The sequence below is a fragment of the Oncorhynchus mykiss genome, chromosome 21 (genome assembly GCF_057628025.1).
Source record: "Oncorhynchus mykiss isolate SJ-2025 chromosome 21, ASM5762802v1, whole genome shotgun sequence".
NCBI classification, from domain to species: domain Eukaryota; kingdom Metazoa; phylum Chordata; class Actinopteri; order Salmoniformes; family Salmonidae; genus Oncorhynchus; species Oncorhynchus mykiss.
The window spans coordinates 17,812,119-17,835,071 of NC_143042.1; the positions used below are offsets into that span (position 1 = coordinate 17,812,119).

The 22,953-nt window shown below is 44.3% G+C and overlaps 1 protein-coding gene across 3 annotated transcripts; it reads right to left on the minus strand.

The window, feature by feature from the left end:
- Window positions 1–387: 387 nt before the first annotated feature.
- Window positions 388–22,185, minus strand: tspan12 (tetraspanin 12). 3 transcript variants are annotated; one of them, XM_090214135.1, is made up of 9 exons: window positions 22,054–22,185; window positions 21,581–21,784; window positions 21,345–21,427; window positions 20,719–20,801; window positions 20,064–20,199; window positions 15,031–15,096; window positions 7,953–8,060; window positions 7,617–7,760; window positions 388–1,512 (listed from the first exon to the last, which is right to left on the minus strand). In XM_090214135.1, exons 3-9 carry the CDS (start codon window positions 21,408–21,410, stop codon window positions 1,180–1,182), a joined length of 936 nt encoding a protein of 311 aa, XP_090070261.1. In that variant the 5' UTR covers window positions 21,411–21,427; window positions 21,581–21,784; window positions 22,054–22,185; the 3' UTR covers window positions 388–1,179. The 3 variants fall into 3 exon arrangements, with proteins under 3 accessions (XP_090070261.1, XP_090070260.1, XP_036813394.1); XM_090214134.1 differs by having other exon boundaries at window positions 21,345–21,485; XM_036957499.2 differs by lacking the exons at window positions 21,581–21,784; window positions 22,054–22,185 and having other exon boundaries at window positions 21,345–21,560.
- Window positions 22,186–22,953: the final 768 nt, after the last annotated feature.

Here is a 22,953-nt window from a genome sequence, read left to right on the forward strand (position 1 = left end):
ACTGCCCTTCTAGCTATAAATACTATGGATTCTCAATGGAAAACAGGCAGGTTGGTGGCACCTTCATTTGGGAGGAAGGGCTCATGGTACTGGCTGGAGCAGAATGAGTGGAATGGCATTAAACACTTGGTTTCTATATGTTCGATGCCATTACATTTGCTCCGTTCCCGACATTATTATGAGTCGCCCTCCTCTCAGCAGCCCCCACTGAAAGCAGGGTATGTTATTTCAGAATGAAAGACCCTACTCTCCCACATATCGTTCTCATCGTTCTCCCAGAATGAATTCTGTTCGCTTCAAATGTTTATGATATGTGCTGTGTGGCGATGAAATAACATTTTCTTTTTCATCCCTAAGTTTGTCATGCTGACAGTGATCTGTATCAGAGAACAAACACTTGGTTGTGTTATTATTCCTTGGCAAACAACACAGTATAGTTCACAACCCCTCTGAAATGATCAAATGCACAGATTATTGTTTGAGCTGATATGCATTACTCTCACAGAGCCAGAAATAAATAGCCAACATCATGTTTCATTTATAGTAGACTACGATAATACACTCTGACTGGTGCACAAACGCTCATGAATATAGCTGAGTGGTTCCTGTGGATTCCAACAGGTCTGTCAAATTAAGACATGATATTTCCAAATATCCAGATAAACTGAATTTCCTTGGTTCGGTGTGTTTTGAGTGAGATGAATAGTTGACATGTCCTTACAGCAGTCTTTGCTGAACAGGTTTCATCCAGTCAGTGCTAGTGGTGATATTCCCAAACATTCCCAACGAGGAGGAGGAATGTAGGGAAAACTAAAACGATTCCCTCCGCTCCTCACTTTTGGATAGTGGTGACGCTACAGGAGCAAGCATTGACTTAGTTATTTAGTTTCCGTTACAATTTCCAATCCCAGCTGTGACAAAATAGTCCCAAAAAGTCCCACAGTCCAGTATGTCATTGTCCTGTTGTCCTACGGGAAAGAGAGGGGGGCATGGGGGGGCATTCACGCTCCTGCACCTGTGCCCAATCTCTCTCATAGCTCCTAGCCTCTTTTTCTCAACCCCCTTCTCTCCCCTCATCTAGTTTCACACTTTCTCCTCATCCCCTTATTATTTCCCTCTCTCAGTGTCTGGGAAGTAGGGGTGAGGGGTAGTGTGAGGGGCAGATGGGTAGACAGTGTACTAGGACAGCCTCTCCATCTCAAACTGGGTGTGTCCATGTCCGTTAGACGTGGTCGCAGCATTGGACCAGGCCTCAGCCAGGCGAGTGTTACCCGATTTAGGAGCCTCCCCTTGGGGTCCGTGGGTGATGGTTAGAGGTCCAGGGTCGGTTCCTGGTGGGGGGTCGGGCGGGGTGGGCTCGGGGGGCTTGCGGTCGTAGTAGAGGGCCCAGAGCAGGGTTAGGGTCAGGGTCATGGCCAGAATCTGGGCCACTCCTATAGACACACCCAGGAAACGCAACACCTGCAGCTGCTTAGTTCCTCTGATGAAACTGTAGATCTTCGGCCCACAGCCCTGTAGTACACACACACACACACACACACACACACACACACACACACACACACACAACAAGAGTTGAAGCTTTTCCATGTTGAAATATGGCATACGTTTGATCCATGTTATATCAATATTACATTCATGTAATATTAATGTTGTTTCAATGTTTCAGTCTGTCTGTCTCACCAGGGGCAGACCTCCCATACTGTTTCTGTGAGATGTACATCTGCTGTAGGAACAAAATGAAAATGCTCTCTCATCCTATCACATGAATAACATGTACATGGAGAGAAAGAAAGAGGGGGAGAGAGTGAGAGAAAGAGAGATGTAGGGGAAGGGAGGACGATGGTAGAGAAGTGGAAAGAGAGGGAGTAGTAGTGGAGGTGTAGAAAGGCCAGTCTATTACTTCCTGACTGAGGGATATTCACTCTGTGGTGCTACATACCAGACTGAGATACTCTACACCTTACTGCTGCCAGAGAGAGAGAGAGGGATAGAGAGAGAGGTGAGAGAGAGAGTGAGAGAGAGAGAGAGAGAGAGAAAAGTGGGAGGAAAGGAAAGTCCTGTGGAGAAAGGGTAGTAAACGTGGAGGAGAGAGGCTGGTATAAAGAAAGAAAGAGAAAACAGACAGGAGATAGAAAGGATCCTCTACACATTCCCCGTGAATCCCTCCTCTACTGACTGACTCCCTCCTCTACTGACTGACTCCCTCCTCTACTGACTCCCTCCTCTACTGACTGACTCCCTCCTCTACTGACTGACTCCCTCCTCTACTGACTGACTGACTAACTGACTCATCCTCACTACACACACACACGCACACACACACACACACACACACGCACACACACACAGCATCTCTTTGTCCCTCTGTATGCCTAGTTTTACTTAGTGAGGCGTAGCAGCAGCAGCAAACACCCTTTCATAAGAACCTCTCAGAGTTTACATTTAACACAATTACTGGCCTCTCTCTCCCTCCCTCTCTCTCCCCCTTTTCCTGTATCGACTCTCTTTACCTCCTCCTCCCTTTCCCCCACCCCCATTTCCCTCTCTTTTTCCACTGTCACAACCTCCCCTTTCTCCACCCTCTCCCTCCATCTTTTTCAGGCAGGCCTATCCAGGTGTGTTTGTCAGGCAGGAACAGCCTGCTCACCCAGCACCTCTCACCCAGGTGACAATGGGCAGCCTAGCAGTCTGCACCGGGCACACCGGGCCTGCTAGAACCCTGCTAGAGCCACACTACTTGGCCTGGACCACGGGGAGAGGAACTGTTGCTATGGCCAGGGGAACTTTTGATACGGCTAGGGGGTTAACATTGTTGACTAAACACAGCAGACAGACATGTTGAGTTGGAGGTGGTCAGACATGGGATAGGGGACAGGGTTGGTTTGGGGTTAGACCAGGACAGTGACTGTGCTGTAGATGGGATAGGGGACAGGGTTAGTTTGGGATTAGACCAGGACAGTGTTTGAGCTGTAGATGGGATAGGGGACAGGGTTGGTTTGGGGTTAGACCAGGACAGTGATTGAGCTGAAGATGGGATAGGGGACAGGGTTGGTTTGGGGTTAGACCAGGACAGTGATTGAGCTGTAGATGGGGAGATGAGGGTGTTTCCCTCTGGAGGAAAGAAGACTGAGTGTGTGCGGCCCTACCTGCCTGCCTGCCTGCCTGCCTGCCTGCCTGCCTGCCTGCCTGCCTGCTTACCTGTTTGTCTACCTACCTGCCTGCCTGTGTGCCTGCCTGTATGTTTGTGAGTGTGTGAGAGAAAGGTGAAATATAAAAATAGAAATAGAGAGAGAGAGAGAGAGAGAGAGAGACTCTACGGTGAGTTTGCTTTGTATTCTCTCTGTATCCTACTGGCAGACTAGCTGGCATTGCTTGGCGTACCTCACCCCCTACTAGACTTTGTGTGTGTGTTCCCTTCAGCCTCAGACAGCAGCATACCTTGTCCCCTGGTGGGCTTGATGAGGCGTAATATCTGCACTCTGTCTCAACAATCTGGCAACCGCAGCAGCCAGAAGGCATACTATGCTATCAAGCCTGTGATTGGCTCTAATTGAGTTGTATGGATTTCTCCCCACCATTGAACATGGCAGGTCATTTCAGGCTGAAAATAGTCATCCCATTGGAAACAGGTTGTTGTGAAAGTATTAAGTAGAAAACTCCAACCCCAAGAAAATCATCTCCACTCTATTCAGAATGTCAGTAGCCTAGATCCCTTACTTCAAAGGCAGTTATAGTCAATGAACTAATCACTGATCATAATCTTGATGTGATTGGCCTGACTGAAACATGGCTTAAACCTGATGAATTTACTGTGTTAAATGAGGCCTCACCTCCTGGTTACACTAGTGACCATATCCCCCGTGCATCCCGCAAAGGCGGAGGTGTTGCTAACATTTACGATAGCAAATTTCAATTTACAACAAAAAAAATGACGCTATCGTCTTTTGGGCTTCTAGTCATGAAATCTATGCAGCCTACTCAATCACTTTTTATAGCTACTGTTTACAGGCCTCCTGGGCCATATACAGCGTGCCTCATTGAGTTCCCTGAATTCCTATCGGACCTTGTAGTCATAGCAGATAATATTCAAATTTTTGGTGACTTTAATATTCACATGGAAAAGTTTACAGACCCACTCCAAAAGGCTTTCGGAGCCATCATCGACTCAGTGGGTTCTGTCCAACATGTCTCTGGACCTACTCACTGTCACAGTCATACTCTGGACCTAGTTTTGTCCCATGGAATAAATGTTGTGGATCTTAATGTTTTTCCTCATAATCCTGGACTATCGGACCACCATTTTATTACGTTTGCAATTGCAACAAATAATCTGCTCAGACCCCAACCAAGGAGCATCAAAAGTCATGCTATAAATTCCCAGACAACACAAAGATTCCTTGATGCCCTTCCAGACTCCCTCTGCCTACCCAAGGACGTCAGAGGACAAAAATCAGTTCACCACCTAACTGAGGAACTCAATTTAACCTTGTGCAATACCCTAGATGCAGTTGCACTCCTAAAAACTAAAAACATTTGTCATAAGAAACTAGCTCCCTGGTATACAGAAAATACCCGAGCTCTGAAGCAAGCTTCCAGAAAATTAGAACGGAAATGGCGCCACACCAAACTGGAAGTCTTCCGACTAGCTTGGAAAGACAGTACCGTGCAGTATCGAAGACCCCTCACCTTCCGGTTACTAGTCCAACGCTCTAACCACTAGGCTACCCTGCCGCCCCAAGATTATGATCATTTGAAAGCAAATTACGGACTCCTCTTTAAATCTGCGTATTCCTTCAAAGCTCAGTTGTCCTGAGTCTGCACAACTCTGCCAGGACCTAGGATCAAGGGAGACACTCAAGTGTTTTAGTACTATATCTCTTGACACAATAATGAAAATAATCATGGCCTCAAAACTTTCAAGCTGCATACTGGACCCTATTCCAACTAAACTACTGAGAGAGCTGCTTCCTGTGCTTGGCCCTCCTATGTTGAACATAATAAACGGCTCTCTATCCACCGGATGTGTACCAAACTCACTAAAAGTGGCAGTAATAAAGCCTCTCTTGAAAAAGCCAAACCTTGACCCAGAAAATATTAAAAAACTATCGGCCTATATCGAATCTTCCATTCCTCTCAAACATTTCAGAAAAAGCTGTTGCGCAGCAACTAACTGCCTTCCTGAAGACAAACAATGTATACGAAATGCTTCAGTCTGATTTTAGACCCCATCATAGCACCGAGACTGCACTTGTGAAGGTGGTAAATTACCTTTTAATGGCATCAGACTGAGGCTCTGCATCTGTCCTCATGCTCCTAGACCTTAGTGCTGCTTTTGATACCATCGATCACCACATTCTTTTGGAGAGATTGGAAACCCAAATTGGTCTACACGGACAAGTTCTGGCCTGGTTTAGATCAGTTTGTCTCTGTGCATGGTTTGTCCTCTGACAAATCAACTGTAAATTTCGGTGTACCTCAAGGTTCCGTTTTAGGACCACTATTGTTTTCACTAAATAGTTTACCTCTTGGGGATGTCATTCGAAAACATAATGTTAACTTTCACTGCTATGCGGATGACACACAGCTGTACATTTCAATGAAACATGGTGAAGCCCCAAAATTGCCCTCGCTAGAAGCCTGTGTTTCAGACATAAGGAAGTGGATGGCTGCAAACTTTCTACTTTTAAACTCGGACAAAACAGAGATGCTTGTTCTAGGTCCCAAGAAACAAAGAGATCTTCTGTTGAATCACAAGACACAGGCCTCCTAATTGTCCCTAGAATTTCTAAGCAAACAGCTGGAGGCAGGGCTTTCTCCTATAGAGCTCAATTTTTATGGAATGGTCTGCCTACCCATGTGAGAGACGCAGACTCGGTCTCAACCTTTAATTCTTTACTGAAGACTCATCTCTTCAGTGGGTCATATGATTGAGTGTATTCTAGCCCAGGAGTGTGAAGGTGAACGGAAAGGCTCTGGAGCAACGAACCACCCTTGATGTCTCTGCCTGGCCGGTTCCCCTCTCTCCGCTTGGATTCTCTGCCTCTAAACCTATTACAGGGGCTGAGTCACTGGCTTACTGGTGCTCTTTCAGGCCGTCCCTAGGAGTGGTGTGTCACTTGAGTGGGTTGAGTCACTGACGTGATCTTCCTGTCTGGGTTGGCGCCCCCCCTTGGGTTGTGCCGTGGCGGAGATCTTTGTGGGCTATACTCGGCCTTGTCTCAGGATGGTAAGTTGGTGGTTGAAGATATCCCTCTAGTGGTGTGGGGGCTTTGCTTTGGCAAAGTGGGTGGGGTTATATCCTTCCTGTTTGGCCCTGTCCAGGGGTATCATCGGATGGGGCCACAGTGTCTCCTGACCCCTCCTGTCTCAGCCTCCAGTATTTATGCTGCAGTAGTTTATGTGTCGGGGGGCTAGGGTCAGTTTGTTATATCTGCAGTACTTCTCCTGTCTTATACAGTGTCCTGTGTGAATTTAAGTATGCTCTCTCTAATTCTCTCTTTCTCTCTTTCTCTCGGAGGACCTGAGCCCTTGGACCATGCCTCAGGGCTACCTGGCATGATGACTCCTTGCCCCAGTCCACCTGGCCGTGCTGCTGCTCCAGTTTCAACTGTTCTGCCTGTGGCTATGGAATCCTGACCTGTTCACCGGACGTGCTACCTGTCCCAGACCTGCTGTTTTCAACTCTCTAGAGACAGCAGGTGCAGTATCGATACTCTTAATGATCGGCTATGAAAAGCCAACTGACAATTAGTCCTGAGGTGCTGACTTACTGCACCCTCGACAACTACTGTTTTATTATTATTTGACCATGCTGATCATTTATGAACATTTGAACATCTTAGCCATGTTCTGTTATAATCTCCACCCGGCACAGCCAGAAGAGGACTGGCCGCCCCTCATAGCCTGGTTCCTCTCTAGGTTTCTTCCTAGGTTTTGCCTTTCTAAGGAGTTTTTCCTAGCAACCGTGCTTCTACACCTGCATTGCTTGCTGTTAGGGGTTTTAGGCTGGGTTTCTGTACAGCACTTTTAGATATCAGCTGATGTACGAAGGGCTAGATAAATACATTTGATTTGATTTTATTTGATATATCAAAATGTTTCTTGTTATTGTTTCTGTCTCTTCTGAACTAACAGGTTTACTCAATTGGTGAATGGGAAAATGTAAGCCTGTGTGTCCCTTTCTGATGATGTCACAGAGGAAGGTACGTCAATAAGGCATTGGCAGATCCACCTGGGGCTTCAGAGAGCCGTAATGATAATTTGTAATGATCATAACACTTTTCAAGGTAGGGTCAGAGGGTTCAGTAGGTGAACAGGTCAACAGAGGTCTAACCACCACCTAACACTTGCTATGAGGTCAGAGGGCCTTATTATTGCCTTACCTCCATTACTAGATTTGCACACACTGTACATATACTTTTTCTATTGTGTTATTGACTGGTCGTTTGTTTATCCCATGTGTAACTCTGTGTTGTTGCTTTTATCGCACTCGTTTGCTTTATCTTGGTCAGGTCGCGTTGTAAATGAGAACTTGTTCTCAACTGGCCTACCTGGTTAAATAAAGGTTAAATAACATTAAAAAGTAATAATAAAAGGGTCACTGGGGTACTCACCTCTTGGTGAAGGTCACTGAGGTCACGGTAGTGGGCGTGGCGAGCACAACCTGGATACTGATTGGAGCAGCAGGAGTCTGGTGGCCACTCCATCTCTGTCATCTCCAGCCAATCAGTGAAGTAGATGACCCCACAGCACTTAAACTGGGGAACACACAGTCAAATAAAGTTTACATACATTACCAGCCCTTTACAACTAACAATCTTGCATATTCAAAGCACTAAAACACTAATAACCTCTCATAAATACATGTAATATCTTATAAAACCACTAAGTGTTTGTGTAGGATGTGTGTGACCTCTGGGGTGGTGAACTCTGGGGTAGTGACCTCTCACCTCAGTCTGGAAGGTGTTCCAGGTGTGTGTTAGCCACTGGTAACGCTGCAGGCCATAGTTGGGCATCCTGGACTTCAGACTGATCATATCTGACCTATGAACTAAAGGCTTGGACAGAACATAACAGTGTAACTCCATTAGGGCTGTCCCCGACAAAAATACATCTTGGTCGACCGAGAGTCATCTGTTCTTTCGACCAATTTTTCAAACGTTTATTTTTCCATATATAGGCACATTCTATGTGTTTTAACAAATCATCTTCATTTTCCATTTTCAACTACAACTACCTTTTCCACATTTTGTTACGTTACAGCCTTATTTTAAATGTGATTAAATATTTTTTTCCCTCATCAATCTACACACAATACCCCATAATGACAACGTTTTTTTTTTTTTGTGCACATTTATACAAAAAACTGAAATAGTATTCAGACCCTTTGCTATGAGACTTGAAATTGACCTCAGGTGCATGCTGTTGTCATTGATCATCCTTGAGATGTTTCTACAACTTGATTGGAGTCCACCTGTGGTAAATTCAACTGATTGGAGATGATTTGGAAAGGCACACACCTGTCTATATAAGGTCCCACAGTTGACAGTGCATGTAAGAGAAAAAACCATGCTATGAGGTCGAAAGAATTGTCCGTAGAGCCCAAGACAGCATTGTGGTGAGGCACAGATCTGGAGAAGGAAAAAACATTTCTGCAACATTGAAGGTCCCCAAGAAAACAGTGGCCTCCATCATTCTTAAATGGAAGAAGTTTGTAACCACCAAGACTCTTCCTAGAGCTGGCTGACCGGCCAAACTGAACAATCGGGGAAGAAGGGCCTTGGTCAAGGAGGTGACGAAGAACCCGATGGTCACTCTGACAGAGCTCCAGAGTTCCTCTGTGGAGATGGGAGAACCTTCCAGAAGGACAACCATTTCTGCAGCACTCTATCAATTAGTGGTGGAAAACTGTCATACTTCAGTAGAAGTAAAAGATACAGTAATAGAAAATTACTCAAGTAAAAGTCAAAGTCAAATTCATATACTAAGCAAACCAGCCGGTAAATAAATGTATATATATATATATATATATTATTTTTTACGGATAGCCAGGGGCACACTCACCATTTACAAATTAAGCATTTGTGTTTAATGAGTCCGCCAGATCAGATGCAGTAGGGATGACCAGGGATTTTCTCTTTAAGAGCGTGAATTGGAATATTTTCATGTCCTGCTACTCATTCATAAGGTTGAATTTTGGTTGTCAGGGAAAATGTATGGAGTAGAAAGTACATTATTTTCTTTAGGAATATAGTGAAGTAATTGTAAAAGTAGTCCAAAATATAAATAGTAAAGTACAGATACCCCAAAAACGACTTAAGTAGTACTTTAAAGTATTTTTACTTAAGTACTTTACACCACTGCCACCAATCAGGCCTTTATGGTAGAGGGGCCACACTCCTCAGTAAAAGGCACATGACAGCCCGCTGGAAGCTTCCGTAAAGGCACCTAAAGGACTCTCAGACCATGAGAAACAAGATTCTCTGGTCTGATGAAACCAAGATTGAACTCTTTGGTCTGAATGCCAAGCGTCACATGTGGAGGAAACCTGGCACCACTACGATGAAGCATGGTGGTGGCAGCATCATGCTGTGGGGATGTTTTTCAACGGCAGGGGCTGGCAGACTAGTCAGGATCGAGGGATAGATGAATGGAACAAAGTACAGAGATATTCTTGATGAAAACCATCGAACCTGACAGAGCTTGAGAGGATCTGCAGTGAAGAATCGGAGAAACACCCCAAATATAGGTGTGCCAAGCTGGTGGCATCGTACCCAAGGTTGTAATGGCTGCCAAACTTGCTTATACAAAGTACTGAATACTTATGTAAATGTAAAATCAGCTTGTCATTATGGGGTATTGTGTGTAGATTGTTGAAAAATCAAAGACATTTAATCAATTTTAGAATAAGGCTGAAACATAACAAAATTTTGAAAAAGTCAAGGGATCTGAATACTTTCCAAATGCACTGTATATGCAGTGAGCTTGTCTGATGCTTTAAGCGCACTGTTTGATTAAATAATTAATCCACACAAATGACTAGAGGGAGTCCAACCACAATTTATTTGAGTGTGCCAGGGCGGGCTCAGACTTGCTGCGTTGTATTTTTTTTAAATGACATGACTGTGTGACTATCACTCATTGTCTCTCTCTCCTCCCTGCTGCAGCGACCATCACATAACATCAACAGTGTTTATCGCGCTGTCCGTGTTGCTGAAGCTGCAACATAATTACAGCCATTTCTGACTGGAAAGTTCAGTCACCAAAATCTCTCATTTGTTTAGGAAAAACATTCCCTGTTCTCTCAGCCCTTGCACTCTTTACGTGACACATGCATGCATCGCATGCACATGACTATTAGAACCTATAGTATATCACATTCACATCAATAAATTGGTTATAACAAACTCTGAACAACGTAACACATGTGACATCAAAGTGGATGCAAAGGACTTGACAAATAAACTTAAAACGGGGGAATGTTTACTGGTTGCTCAGGAGGTAAAAAATGTGTGGAATAAATTTGACTAGCTGTGGAAAATACTGGAGATCAAGAAAAAATAAGGTAAGGAGCAAGTGCTGCATGCAAACAGGAGCTGTTAGATTACAAAATCATTTCTCTGACCGTTTGGAACAATATAAACAACACTAAATCAATTATAAGCATAACAGAGAGTCTATTGCAATTTCCAAAATGGAACTGTTTATTTCTAGTTTATGCTAATTATTCAAATTTCGCTTTGATATTTTATTATAAAATGAAAATGCTTGATCGGATTTCAAATCATGAATGACTAGTATGCTGTGTGATGACATGAACAAACGAATGAATGATTGATACAGTACTATAGCTTATATACAGTTGAAGTCGGAAGTTTACATACACCTTTGCCAAATACATTTAAACTCAGTTTTTCACAATTCCTGACATTTAACCCGAATAAAAATTCCCTGTTTTAGGTCAGTTAGGATCACCACTTTATTTTAAGGATGTGAAATGTCAGAATAATAGTAGAGAGAATTATTTATTTCAGCTTTTATTTCTTTCATCACATTCTCAGTGGGTCAGAAGTTTACATACTCTCAATTAGTATTTTGTAGCATTGCCTTTAAATAGTTTATCTAGGGTCAAACGTTTCAGGTAGCCTTCCACAAGCTTCCCACAATAAGTTGGCTTATTTTTGGCCGATTCCTCCTGACAGAGCTGGTGTAACTGAGTCAGGTTTGTAGGCCTCCTTGCTCGCAAACGCTTTTTCAGTTCTGCCCAGAAATGTTCTATGGGATTGAGGTCAGGGCTTTGTGATGGCCACTCCAACACCTTGACTTTGTTGTCCTTAAGCCATTTTGCCACAACTTTGGAAGTATGCTTGGGGTCATTGTCCATTTGGAAGACTAATTTGCGACCAAGCTTTAACTTCCTGACTGATGTCTTGAGATGTTGCTTCAATATATCCACATAATTTACCTGCCTCATGATGCCATCTATTTTGTAAAGTGCACCAGCCCCTCCTGCAGCAAAACTCCCCCACAACATGATGCTGCCACCCCCATGCTTCACGGTTGGGGTCATGTTCTTCGGCTTGCCTCCCCCTTTTTACTCCTAACATAACGATGGTCATTATGGCCAAACAGTTCTATTTTTGTTTCATCAGACCAGAGGACATTTCTCCAAAAGGTACGATCTTTGTCCCCATGTGCAGTTGCAAATCGTAGTATGGCTTTCGTATGGCGGTTTTAGAGTAGTGGCTTCTTCCTTGCTGAGCGGCCTTTCAGGTTATGTCGATATAGGACTCATTTTACTGTGGATATAGATACTTTTGCACCTGTTTCCTCCATCATTTTCACAAGGCCCATTGCTGTTGTTCTGGGATTGATTTGCACTTTTCGCACCAAAGTACGTTCATCTCTAGGAGACAGAACGCGTTATGGCTGTGTGGTCCCACGGTGTTTATACTTGCGTACTATTGTTTATACAGATGAACATGGTACCTTCAGGCATTTGGAAATTGCTCCCAAGGATGAACCAGACTCGTGGAGGTCTAAAATATGTTTTCTGAGGTCTTGGCTGATTTTTTTTTATTTTCCCATGATGTCAAGCAAAGAGGCACCGAGTTTGAAGGTGGGCCTTGAAATACATCCACAGGTACACCTCCAATTGACTCAAATGATATCAATTAGTCTATCAGAAGCTTCTAAAGCCATGACATAATTTTCTGGAATTTTCCAAGCTGTTAAAAGGCACAGTCAACTTAGTGTATGTAAACTTCTGACCCACTGGAATTGTGATACAGTGAATTTTAAGTGAAGTAATTTGTCTGTCAACAATTGTTGGAAAAAGTACTTGTGTCATGCACAAAGTAGATGTCCTAACCGACTTCCAAAACCGGTTTTATTGACTCCAATCAAAGTGTATGTGAACTTCCGACTTCAACTGTAAGTATTGATATATAGGCCTTTGTAAGTAACGCTATTAAGACAGAACAGGATGCGCTCCTAGGCCTGCAGCTCGATGGTGGTTATACAAGGCTGCTATAGTAAGCCTACTAATAATAATGGCATTACTTATTATAATAATAATGATGATCATAACAATATTAGTAATACCAACAATAAGAAGGAGATCAAGGAAAAAGGAGGGTTATAAATTGTCTGATCATTTGGAACAGTGTGAAAAACACTAAATAAATCATAAATAATACCAGAGAGGCGGTTTTAACGAGATAAAAAAAGTGTAAAGCCTTTATGACAGCATAGCAAAGATTAAAAAAACAGCCGAATTTGTGAAATTGTTTATCCGACATGTTGTGGTTGGTGCTCACGAAGGCTTGGTGCTCACAGAATCAGTAGGCTATTAAACAAAGACTCAAATGGGAAAGAGAAGCAGGATCTCTATTTTTGTAAATATATATGGATGATTTATAAAGCCTATTATAACGGCTATTGATTATAGACCTAATTTAGTTGGGATTTCCTCTCTCCTCACTTTTCTTAGACAATTAAGGCAAAGGCTGTTTTCTCATCTCCTAACTCCGCTGCTGCCTCCACCACATTGTTCTCAACACCTATGCTGGTTAACGTTGCTATCATGCACGTAGCGACATGGTCTAGGAAGAGGTGCCAATTCAACAGCACACTGATGTGTTTCGGAACCGGGAACAGCGGTAGAAACCGCATCTGTTATAAAAAATTATATAATTTTTATTAGTGTTGCACCATTGTTCCTACGGAATAGAACCATGTACAATTTCAGCAGCACATGTCTTAGTGATGGACTGTACCATCCCCATGACCTCCACAATGGATCATTCCACTCAGACAGACTCGAATCAGACAGGGGTCTTGTACACCATGATATTTTATTTTATTTTTGCTACAGCTCGACTAGAGAAATCTCGGTCGACCAACTTCCTATCGACCAAACAATCGACCAGTCGACTAAATGGGGTCAGCCTTAAACTCCATTTCATTCAGTATAGTTACATTCAGTTCAGCCATATATTTCAGTTCAACTTCAGCTGAGAACATTTCATGTACAGCTGATGTATTATTGTCACAAGGCATTCAACAGAAAGCCCTGAAACCGTGCTGGAGCAACAGTCACAGTGGTGTATATTTAGTTACCAGCTCTCTGTTTCAAGCCTAGTTATATAATCCAATCCTCTGACCATGCCACAATTATTTTCAAACACACAACTTCTGACTCTCTTCTCTAGTGTTTCCCAGGCCTCCAACACTCCAGTCTGTAGTGGCTGAGGTTGACGATGGCTTGTTGTCTAAACAATTACCCCTGTCTGGGCTCTGGGGAACCAGACTAGAGCTAATCTGCAGACCCACAGTTGGACACACTTAGCATGCATAACTCATCCCCCTCTCCTCTCTAATAAAACCTCCACCTAACTCACCCCTGGGCCTCCATCCCATCCTCCTTCCTCTCTCCTTCACTCTTTATCCCTCTCTCCTCTGGTCTTGTAATGAGATTGTGATAAGCATAATATGACCCAGGTTACCCAGAATTCCCCTGAGGCCAGGTGCGTCACCTTGGTGCTGCCCTAGCAGGGTTCTGATAAAGGACAAGGCACAAAGACTACAATACCCACAGCCCCCTGCGGCATTTCACACTCTGATTAGGAGGGAGGCGAGTGGCACTGTGGACTCAAAGGCCAGGTGCTAGTGCTACACGCACACATCCTCTGGCTTGTAGCCAAGTACCAAACACACACACACACATACATACACACACACAACTTTCTCAGTTTTCCATACACACTGCTCTAGCCAGTGACCAGGTGCTGCACACACACACACAAACACAAACACACCTGCGCGGTCGGAGCGAGTCCCACATACTGTGAGGGGACATCAAAGCCACTGTGGGCTCTTTCATGGTGGAGAGATAAGCCCCTGGACCAGGGGAGGGGCAGCCCTGTAGGGGAGAACCCATTGTAATAGAGAGCCCTGCCCATTGTGTTGAAACACCCACACCCTGAGCAGGAGGGGGAAAGTAGGTAGGGGGAGGGAGGGGAACGAGGGACGGATGGGAACGGGGACACAATTATAACCTATCTCAGGGTATTAAACTCTTACCCTACGAGGTCCGGAGCCTGCTGGTTTTCTGTTCTACCTCATAATGAATTGTACCCATCTGGTGTCCCAGGTCTAAATCAGTCCCTGATTAGAGGGGTACAATGAAAAAACGCAGTGGAACCTGGTTTCACCCAACAACACTTTAGGGACATTGTGGAATTTTCAGATGCTGGAAGTTTCTTTCAGTTAGATTTTCCAGTTGTTCATATATAGCATCAGTACCATTTCCCTGTGCTCTTTGGCCTGTGCCCTGCACTGGTCATGTTGTTAATTGGGTAGCCCCAGTAAGCAGAGAAGGAGGTGAGCTCTCTGAGCAGAGCCGGACATGACTAGCATTCATGTTTATTCATAGCACAGAACAAAATATAGACAGGCCTATAGGGCCACCACACATAGAGCTGCAGCATAGAAATACAGCAAATAGAAAATCTGTGCTGCACTCACCTCGTCATACGTCCACACCCCACTGGCCAGCTCTACACAGAAGATCACCAACAAACTGCCAAAGTACTGAGGAGAGAGAGAGAGAAGAGAAGAGAAGAGAAGAGAAGAGAAGAGAAGAGGGAGAGAGAGAGAGAGAGAGAGAGAGAGAGAGAGAGAGAGAGAGAATGTTAGTGTTGAGGCAAGCCAGAGATGTACTGTGTAGTGTCTTGTCTGAGTGATTGATCGTCATGGTGGATGGTGGGAGAAAGAGTGCTCCCACACAATGAGTAGTGATGTCATGTGCTTCAATCTCCAGACGCCTGTTCCACTCATGTCACATACATGCACATACAGACACAACACACACACACACACACACCTATTTCCACAATTTCACATAAACACAACAGAAAACACTACTATTTTCAATCTTTCAGACTTTCATGTAAAGACAGCTGTGCAAACACACACAAACACACACACACCAGACAAACACAGGTCTTATGAAGAGTAATGTGTGTGTCAGCTATTCTATTAGGGGCATGTCAGTGGTACAGGGTATGTCTGACAGCCTGTTTGTTTGGAGTGTAGATATTATTGGCAGACAGATGGCTCTGCCTCGCCTTTGTTAGTGCAACACTCCATTTAGAGCAGGCCAGTCCCAAACAACACAGACACACACTCACACACCTCTCACCCAGAAAATCATCTCACCACTCAAAAACATCTCCCCTGTGTTCTTCTCTCTCAGAGTGTGACCTTTCACCCTTCGAACCCCCCTCTAACACACTCCTTCACACACATACCAAGACATACACAAACAGTACGTCAATACTTCACCATTCTACAGGGACGATTTCCAGGTGTGAAGAGAATATGAAACTTCCCTCGACCCCTTCTAGCTTCCATATACACTGAGTGTACAAAACATTAAGAACACCTGCTCTTTCCATGACACAAACGGACCAGGTGAAAGCTATGATCCCTTATTCACTTCAATCAGTGTAGATGAAGGGGAGGAGACAGGATAAATAATCATTTTTAAGTGTGTGACAATTGAGACATGGATTGTGGATGTGTGCCATTCAAAGGATGAATGGGCAAGACAAAATATTGAATTGCCTTTGAACGATATATGGTAGTAGGTGCCAAGTCCACCGGTTTGAGGTTGTCAAAAACTGTAACACTGCTGGGTTTTTCACACTCACCAGTTTCCCGTGTGTATCAAGAATGGTCCACCATGGGTGGAGGTTTGCAACAGGGTATACTGCACCTCTACTAATGTAAAAATGAAAGAATCTAATTACACATTTTTGTACAAATTTTATTACACTCCTTTGAGACTCCATAGAATGAAAACAGATATGTCTCCTAAATGTAAAAGATGTACCTCTGACAGTGGAACCTATATGCATGTATTTTGGAGCTGTAGAGAGATTGCCAGATTCGGGCAATACTGCTGCACAGAAAATACTAGAGGTACAGTTTGATATGACCCCGTGTATCTATCTTCTTAATGCCCAGCAGGACTTGGTTCTTGATCCTGACAGAGAAAATGTGCTTATGACTTTTACATACTTTGCTAAGAAATGTATTCTTCTATTGTGGGCCTCTAATACCTCTCCTACATTTATAATGTGGATTGACCAGATTGTTGACTTTCTCCCTCTTGAAAAGCTCATGACCTCCACAAGAGACAGCCCAAGTTTGATAGACTCTGGTCTCCACTATTCAACTATATTTCAAACTGGACAGAGTGAACGGGGTGACTGGGGAAATGTGCAGATACATGTTGTGTAAGGTGTTGTAAAATCTAAAAACTAATTATTGGCTCGTCGCCTCAGCGAAGGCTAGAAATAGCTGATAAGAACCTTGATAGTGCTGCTGCAAGTTTAGTTTTATATATGTTTTTTTATTTTATTCTTTGTGAGTACGTAGGATGTGTGTGTGTGTGTGTATGGGTGTGAATGTATGTATGTATATGTGTACGTATGTGTATGTGTGTGTATATGTGGATATGTGCATGTATGTATATATATATATACCAACAAAAAAACAAAAAAAAACATTTATTATTTTTCTTAATTTTTTATTATAATTGTATTTTTTTTAATTATTATTATTATTATATATTTTAACTTCTTTTTTTTTAAGCCTGTCACATCTGTGAATGTGGAATGTGTATTGTTGGTTGATTGAAAAACAAGAAAAATGGTCCACCACTCAAAGGACATCCATCCAATTTGACACAACTGTGGGAAGCATTGGAGTCATTGGAGTCAACACAGGCCAGCAGCCCTGTGGAAAGCTTTCGACACCTTGTAGAGTCCATGCCCCGACAAATTGAGGGCAAAGGGGAGTGCAACTTAATATTAGGAAGGTGTTCTTAATGTTTTGTGCACTCAGTGTATTACCTTTCTCACAGAGATGTGTCTTTATGTTTTACACATTTCATTTTAGGGAGAAAGCTCTCTCTCTCTCTCTCTCACACACACACACACACACACACACACACACACACACACACACACACACACACACACACACTGAGGTTAGAGGAGGGTTGCAGTTGTTTGAATGGAATGTCAAGGCTTCCAAGAATGGATTTCCTCCTGTGTAGAGAGACTTACAGCATATTTCCCTTCCCTCGCTGATACTCAATTAACACGTACGTATACAAGGGCGAGAGAGGGAAGACAGGGAAAGAGAGGTGGAGGAACGACCGAGTGAGAGGGCGAGAGGGGGAGAGGTATAAGTTTAGGCTAAGGGGGATTTGTTTGGCGTCTTTAAGGAGGGACTATTTTTAAGCGACCTTTCTCCGCGTTCGCTGGAACAGCGTCTCAGAGAAACTTAAGACCCTGCAGTCGTCCCTAACATACCCACAATATCCCACAACGCACCACTGCATGCATGTAAACATCTACAAACATCCCAACAACCCCTCAGAGACATTAAATGGACGCTTTGACGCTTTTCACTTGCTTAGTCCACAACAGAAACATGACTATCTATTACATATAAAGGTTTTAACTGAGCTTATAGCCAGGGAACCATCAATTGCCCACCACAGCTATAATTGAAGGAAGAAGGAGGGGGGTGTTATTCAGGTGAAGAGCAGAGTTGGGGTTGTGGGAGGCGTTCCTCTGAAAGGGACACACCAGCTGGTGAATGGGTGCGTGGGTAACCCAAGCGCCACTCCCCCCCCCCCCCCCCCCCCCCCCCCTCAGCCACCTCTCCATAAGCGGGTGGGGACTTGTGGGATAGCGTTACCCATTGTCCTGCTCAAACGAGATAATATTGTCTCCACAGTGCGCCAGCGAAACACAAGAATGCCAGGGCAGAGTTGCAAGGAGAGAGGAATGAATGAAGTCCCAATGGAGGGGTGAGGAAGCGTGAGGGAGACCCAGAATACAGCCACTTTGGTCGGGGAGAGATGGACACAGGAACCCCCTCCCTCTCTGTCTCCCCACACAGCACACCTGGGAGATGGAGCCACAAAACAGGCGCCACCCCACCCTTTCCTCTCCGGTGTCCTGCCCTTCCACTCTAGAGGAATATGAGTAATCATGTACCTGCCTTGTTATAGTTTTTGTATGCATGACACAATTGGTCAATGGAAATAGTGAATTGTGCTGCCACAATTGCTTCTGTATGGGAATACATGTTATGTATGCAACACATGCGTAGTAAAGTAATGCTCCGTAGCACATGCTCTGTAAGCACAGAGATGATACATTGTTTAGTCATCTGCATGCATGGTTGGATGGAAATGGCTTTTTGGGGGGTTGTCTCTCTCTCTCTCTCTCTTCTCTGTACCTCAGTGGGTTTCTCTCTCCTTCCCCTTCACCTGCTCTGACTCAATCCACCTCTTAACCTCCTTACTTTTATCCCTGTTTCTCTTTCATTCTCTCTTTTTGTTGTCCCGCACTGACAGTGGTGAGTGATTGAGATAATCACACACTTATCTGTCCATCTCTCCCCCTCGCTCTCTCTTTCTCTCTCTCGCTCTCAAATCAAATCAAATCAAATGTATTTATATAGCCCTTCGTACATCAGCTGATATCTCAAAGTGCTGTACAGAAACCCAGCCTAATACCCAAACAACAAACAATGCAGGTGTAGAAGCACGGTGGCTAGGAAAAACTCCCTAGAAAGGCCAAAACCTAGGAATAAACCGAGAGAGGAACCAGGCTATGAGGGGTGGCCAGTCCTCTTCTGGCTGTACCGGGTGGAGATTATAACAGAACATGGCCAAGATGTTCAAATGTTCATAAATGACCAGCATGGTCAAATAATAGGTCTGGGACAGGTAGCACGTCCGGTGAACAGGTCAGGATTCCATGACGCTTCCCCCTCCTTCTCTCTGGCCGTCCATCAGTGCCCAGGGTACCATTACTCAGGCAGGCTCCGACAGCAGCAGCGGTGAATAGTTTTACAGCTGTACTTATCCACGGAAGTGTCATTCCGCTGCACACCGGCAACATCCCCGCACCAGGCCCTCGCTCGCTCAGAACGCGGCGTTCGCTAACACAAGACGCGGCGCCACACGCTTATGGGATGATGAATGACCATCGTGGCGCTGCGTCAGATGAGTAACGGCTGTAAAATCGGGGGGGGGGAATTCTCGTTGCATTTCCCTCTGGTGTATGAACGGTGGAACTACGCAACTGTGTAGCTGTTGGGTGAATTTACTGGCCTGTTCCAGGGTTTATGAGGGCACAATAATATTACTTTAAAGAGATGTAGAGGACATTACAGATGATGAGGACAATGGCACATGAAGATAGATAGGGAGGGCTACTGTGTGTGGGGCACTGTGTGTGTGGGACACTGTGTGTGTGTTTGCATGTGCATGTGCATGTGCGTGTGCGTGTATGTATTTCAAGGTTGCATAAATGTGTAACTAACACCGATAGCTAAAGAAAACCTAAGATCTACAGCAATTACAACCCGCTTCTCCAACTAAACCAAGCTCGTCACAGTTTCCACACACACACACACACACACACACACACACACAGGCAAACACACGCTCATTTAATTCAGACACGTACCCAGGACAGGAGTAGAAGGTTGCATTTCAGTGTGCCACAGTAGCCCACCATGGCCACGATGATAAGAAAACAGCACACTGCAATGATGACGGGATGGACAGCCGGAGAATAGGTGAGAACTGCTGCTTCCTCCAGCCTACAGCGAGAGAGAGGGGAGGGGGGAGGGGGAGAGTAACTTGGCAGACTCGTTGTTTATTTATCTATCCATCCTGCTATTTCCCCCCCCCCCCTCTCTCTCTCTCTGTGTGGCCTGTTGCATTATTATTAATACAGCAGCCAGCAGTAAATAGTGATTACACTCCGTAGGAATGTAGGAATCCTCTACTGCAGCAGTTACTGTCAGGGGCCAGTGAGGGGTGAGATGGTGATCTGTGGACAGGTCTAGGTGATAAGACACTGTTGAACTAAAACGTTATGAGGTTGATGATTTGTGGAAAGGTTGCCAGGTATGAGTCGAGGGGATTTGTTGAGGAAGTGAGACATAAATCCAACAGCCCTCTGCTCTTTTCTCTTTCTCTTCTTATTTACTGCTCCAGCTCATATATACTAATTACCTTCCTCTCCCTCTTTCTCCTTGTTATCTCCCTTCTGTTCCTGCCAGTACCTGCCCACTTGCCCACTGAGAGGTGACAACATTGAGATCCATATCACTCACCTGGTGTGAGCTGTCAAGGTGAGCACAGTGTTCAGGTAGTCCCTGAGCCAAGCAGCCACCCCCAGGACACATATCGACATGAGCTGAGGGAGCATAACACACACACACACACACACACACATAGAGAGAGATAGAACACACAGACAGACACACATTACACACAGACACACACATAACATTACAGTTTCACCAAGTAGGCCTACAGTAAACACTTCCACTCAAAATAGGTTTTGTCTGAAAAAGCTTATGGCAGTGAAATACAATCCAGGGAATTGGTATGGCAACAGAATGTTGCCTAGGGGGCATTTTGCCATGTGTTCAACACTTGCATAACCCACTACAACAACCCTGGAGCACTTATCAAATGTAATGGCCTATAAATAGCATGCACTAGAATGCCAAACGTGCAGTTTCTGCACATTTGTTTTTCTACAATGTATGGTGCAGGCCTATGTATAAAGTAACCGGCCATTATGATCAAATATTGTAATCCTCGCGCAGGCACTCCGCCATGGAGGCACGCGTTGGGGTGGATGGAATGGGGGGGGGGTTTAAAGTTGTCTGCATTGTGTAGCGTGTGCGCGGGCACAACCAGGCCACCTGCTGGGGGTCTCCGCTTCTCTTACCCAGAAGAGTAAATTGAGGGCGTAGAGCAGGCAGCGCAGGCACCTCACCGCGTCCTCGCGAGCCATTCTGAGCGCAACAGCAACTGGTGGCCAAGACAGGACTCATCATCTTAACCCGTGCCACCATGGCGACATAATTAACTACAGGTAATATAAATAAATTAAAATAGGATTATTAGCCTGTGCCTGTCCCATGAATACAAAACGAGTTCTCAAGTGTTCCGTGTAAAGCATACCGGCTTTACATGTCTCTGTGCGTTCTGGGCACGCCTTTCCAATGTCTTGTTTTAGCCGCCGAGGTATATCCGTGGGAAGTTCCAGAAAGCATTCACAACAGGTGGTTTCTTACTTTCCCCAGTCCAGGAATGATGGAGTGTGCGGATGAGCGCTCAGCGGTGCTGACATATCCAAATCAATCATCACTCACTTAGCAAGGTATACTGCGAAAACATATCCAGAACATTACAACAAAACAACTTCTTATAAGAGCTTTTGCGCAAAATGAACATAATCCATTTGGTTAAAATATTAATGTTCAGCACTTTTACACCCAGAGCAAACGACACACACTAAAAATCATACTATTGCACAGCAGCCTAAATCCAAACCCATAAAATAAAACTTCAGTTGCGCACGTAGACATTGATTCCCAAAATCGATCTCTCCACAAAAACAATCCCCCGGTGGCGGTATGATAGGCCTAGCCTACCTATCGTCCAATTCAGAGTGCCGAGTTAGTTCTGCGTTGTCAGTTCAACATTTCCATGTTTGAGTGGCCAAAACTCAACTCGCAGTTTGTTCTGTGTCATCCAGAGAGTGTTGTCCGCGGGGTCCTAGCGCTTCGTCTAATTACAATGCAGCAGCAGGAACAACAGCAGCAGCAACAGCAGGGCTATGGGTCTTTAGTGGGGGGTGGAATGTGGAGAGATTTCCGCCTCCGAGAGATAGCATGCATTGGTCAAGAGGAGAGAGGATTATTGTCTGGAGTAAATGTGGGATGGGACTAAATCATGGGACTTCTTCACTGGGGAGAGCAACAATAATGCTGTAATATGTCACCACTCTCCCACAGATGTGCATGTGCATGTGCATATTCTGTTCTATTCTGTTCTGTTCTATTCTATTCTGCTCTATTCTTTTCTGATCTGTTCTATTCTGTTCTATTCCCTGTGGGATGACATTACATAGGCCTATCACATACTCTTCTTGATACATATTCTTGATGATTTATTGTATCAATAAGGTGCCAATCCTTCAGTTATGAAACACTGAGCATATCTCAGCCATCTAAAGCTTTCATTAGATAATCGGATTATCGGTTAGTCTATCACTATCCCTGTCGATTCTGAGCTCATTCTAAGAAAAAACATGAATGGAAAAGGGGAAGGAATGAGTTACTCCATAGGCTACATAATCAATCATTAAAAAGAGGAACAATAGGCTCGGGTCGGCAGGCATTGTTATCTTAATTTATTGCCTTTCGATCTGTTTTTAATGTCCACAGTCTGGCCATGAACCAAATGGGATTGATCAGCTTTAAAATCTTTATTGTTAGAGATGCACACAACAAAATAGACTCCCATTAAAGAAATTGACAATATATATTGTG

Excerpts from the sequence above, each read along its gene's own strand:
- tspan12 (XM_090214135.1), bottom strand. The coding sequence starts at position 21,410 with ATGGCTCGCGAGGACGCGGTGAGGTGCCTGCGCTGCCTGCTCTACGCC. Across the intron at positions 8,061-15,030 it reads GGGTGTGGACGTATGACGAG|CCTTTAGTTCATAGGTCAGA; the intron begins GTGAGTGCAGCA and ends GTTCTGTCCAAG. Across the intron at positions 1,513-7,616 it reads TCAGTGACCTTCACCAAGAG|GGCTGTGGGCCGAAGATCTA; the intron begins GTGAGTACCCCA and ends TGTGTACTACAG.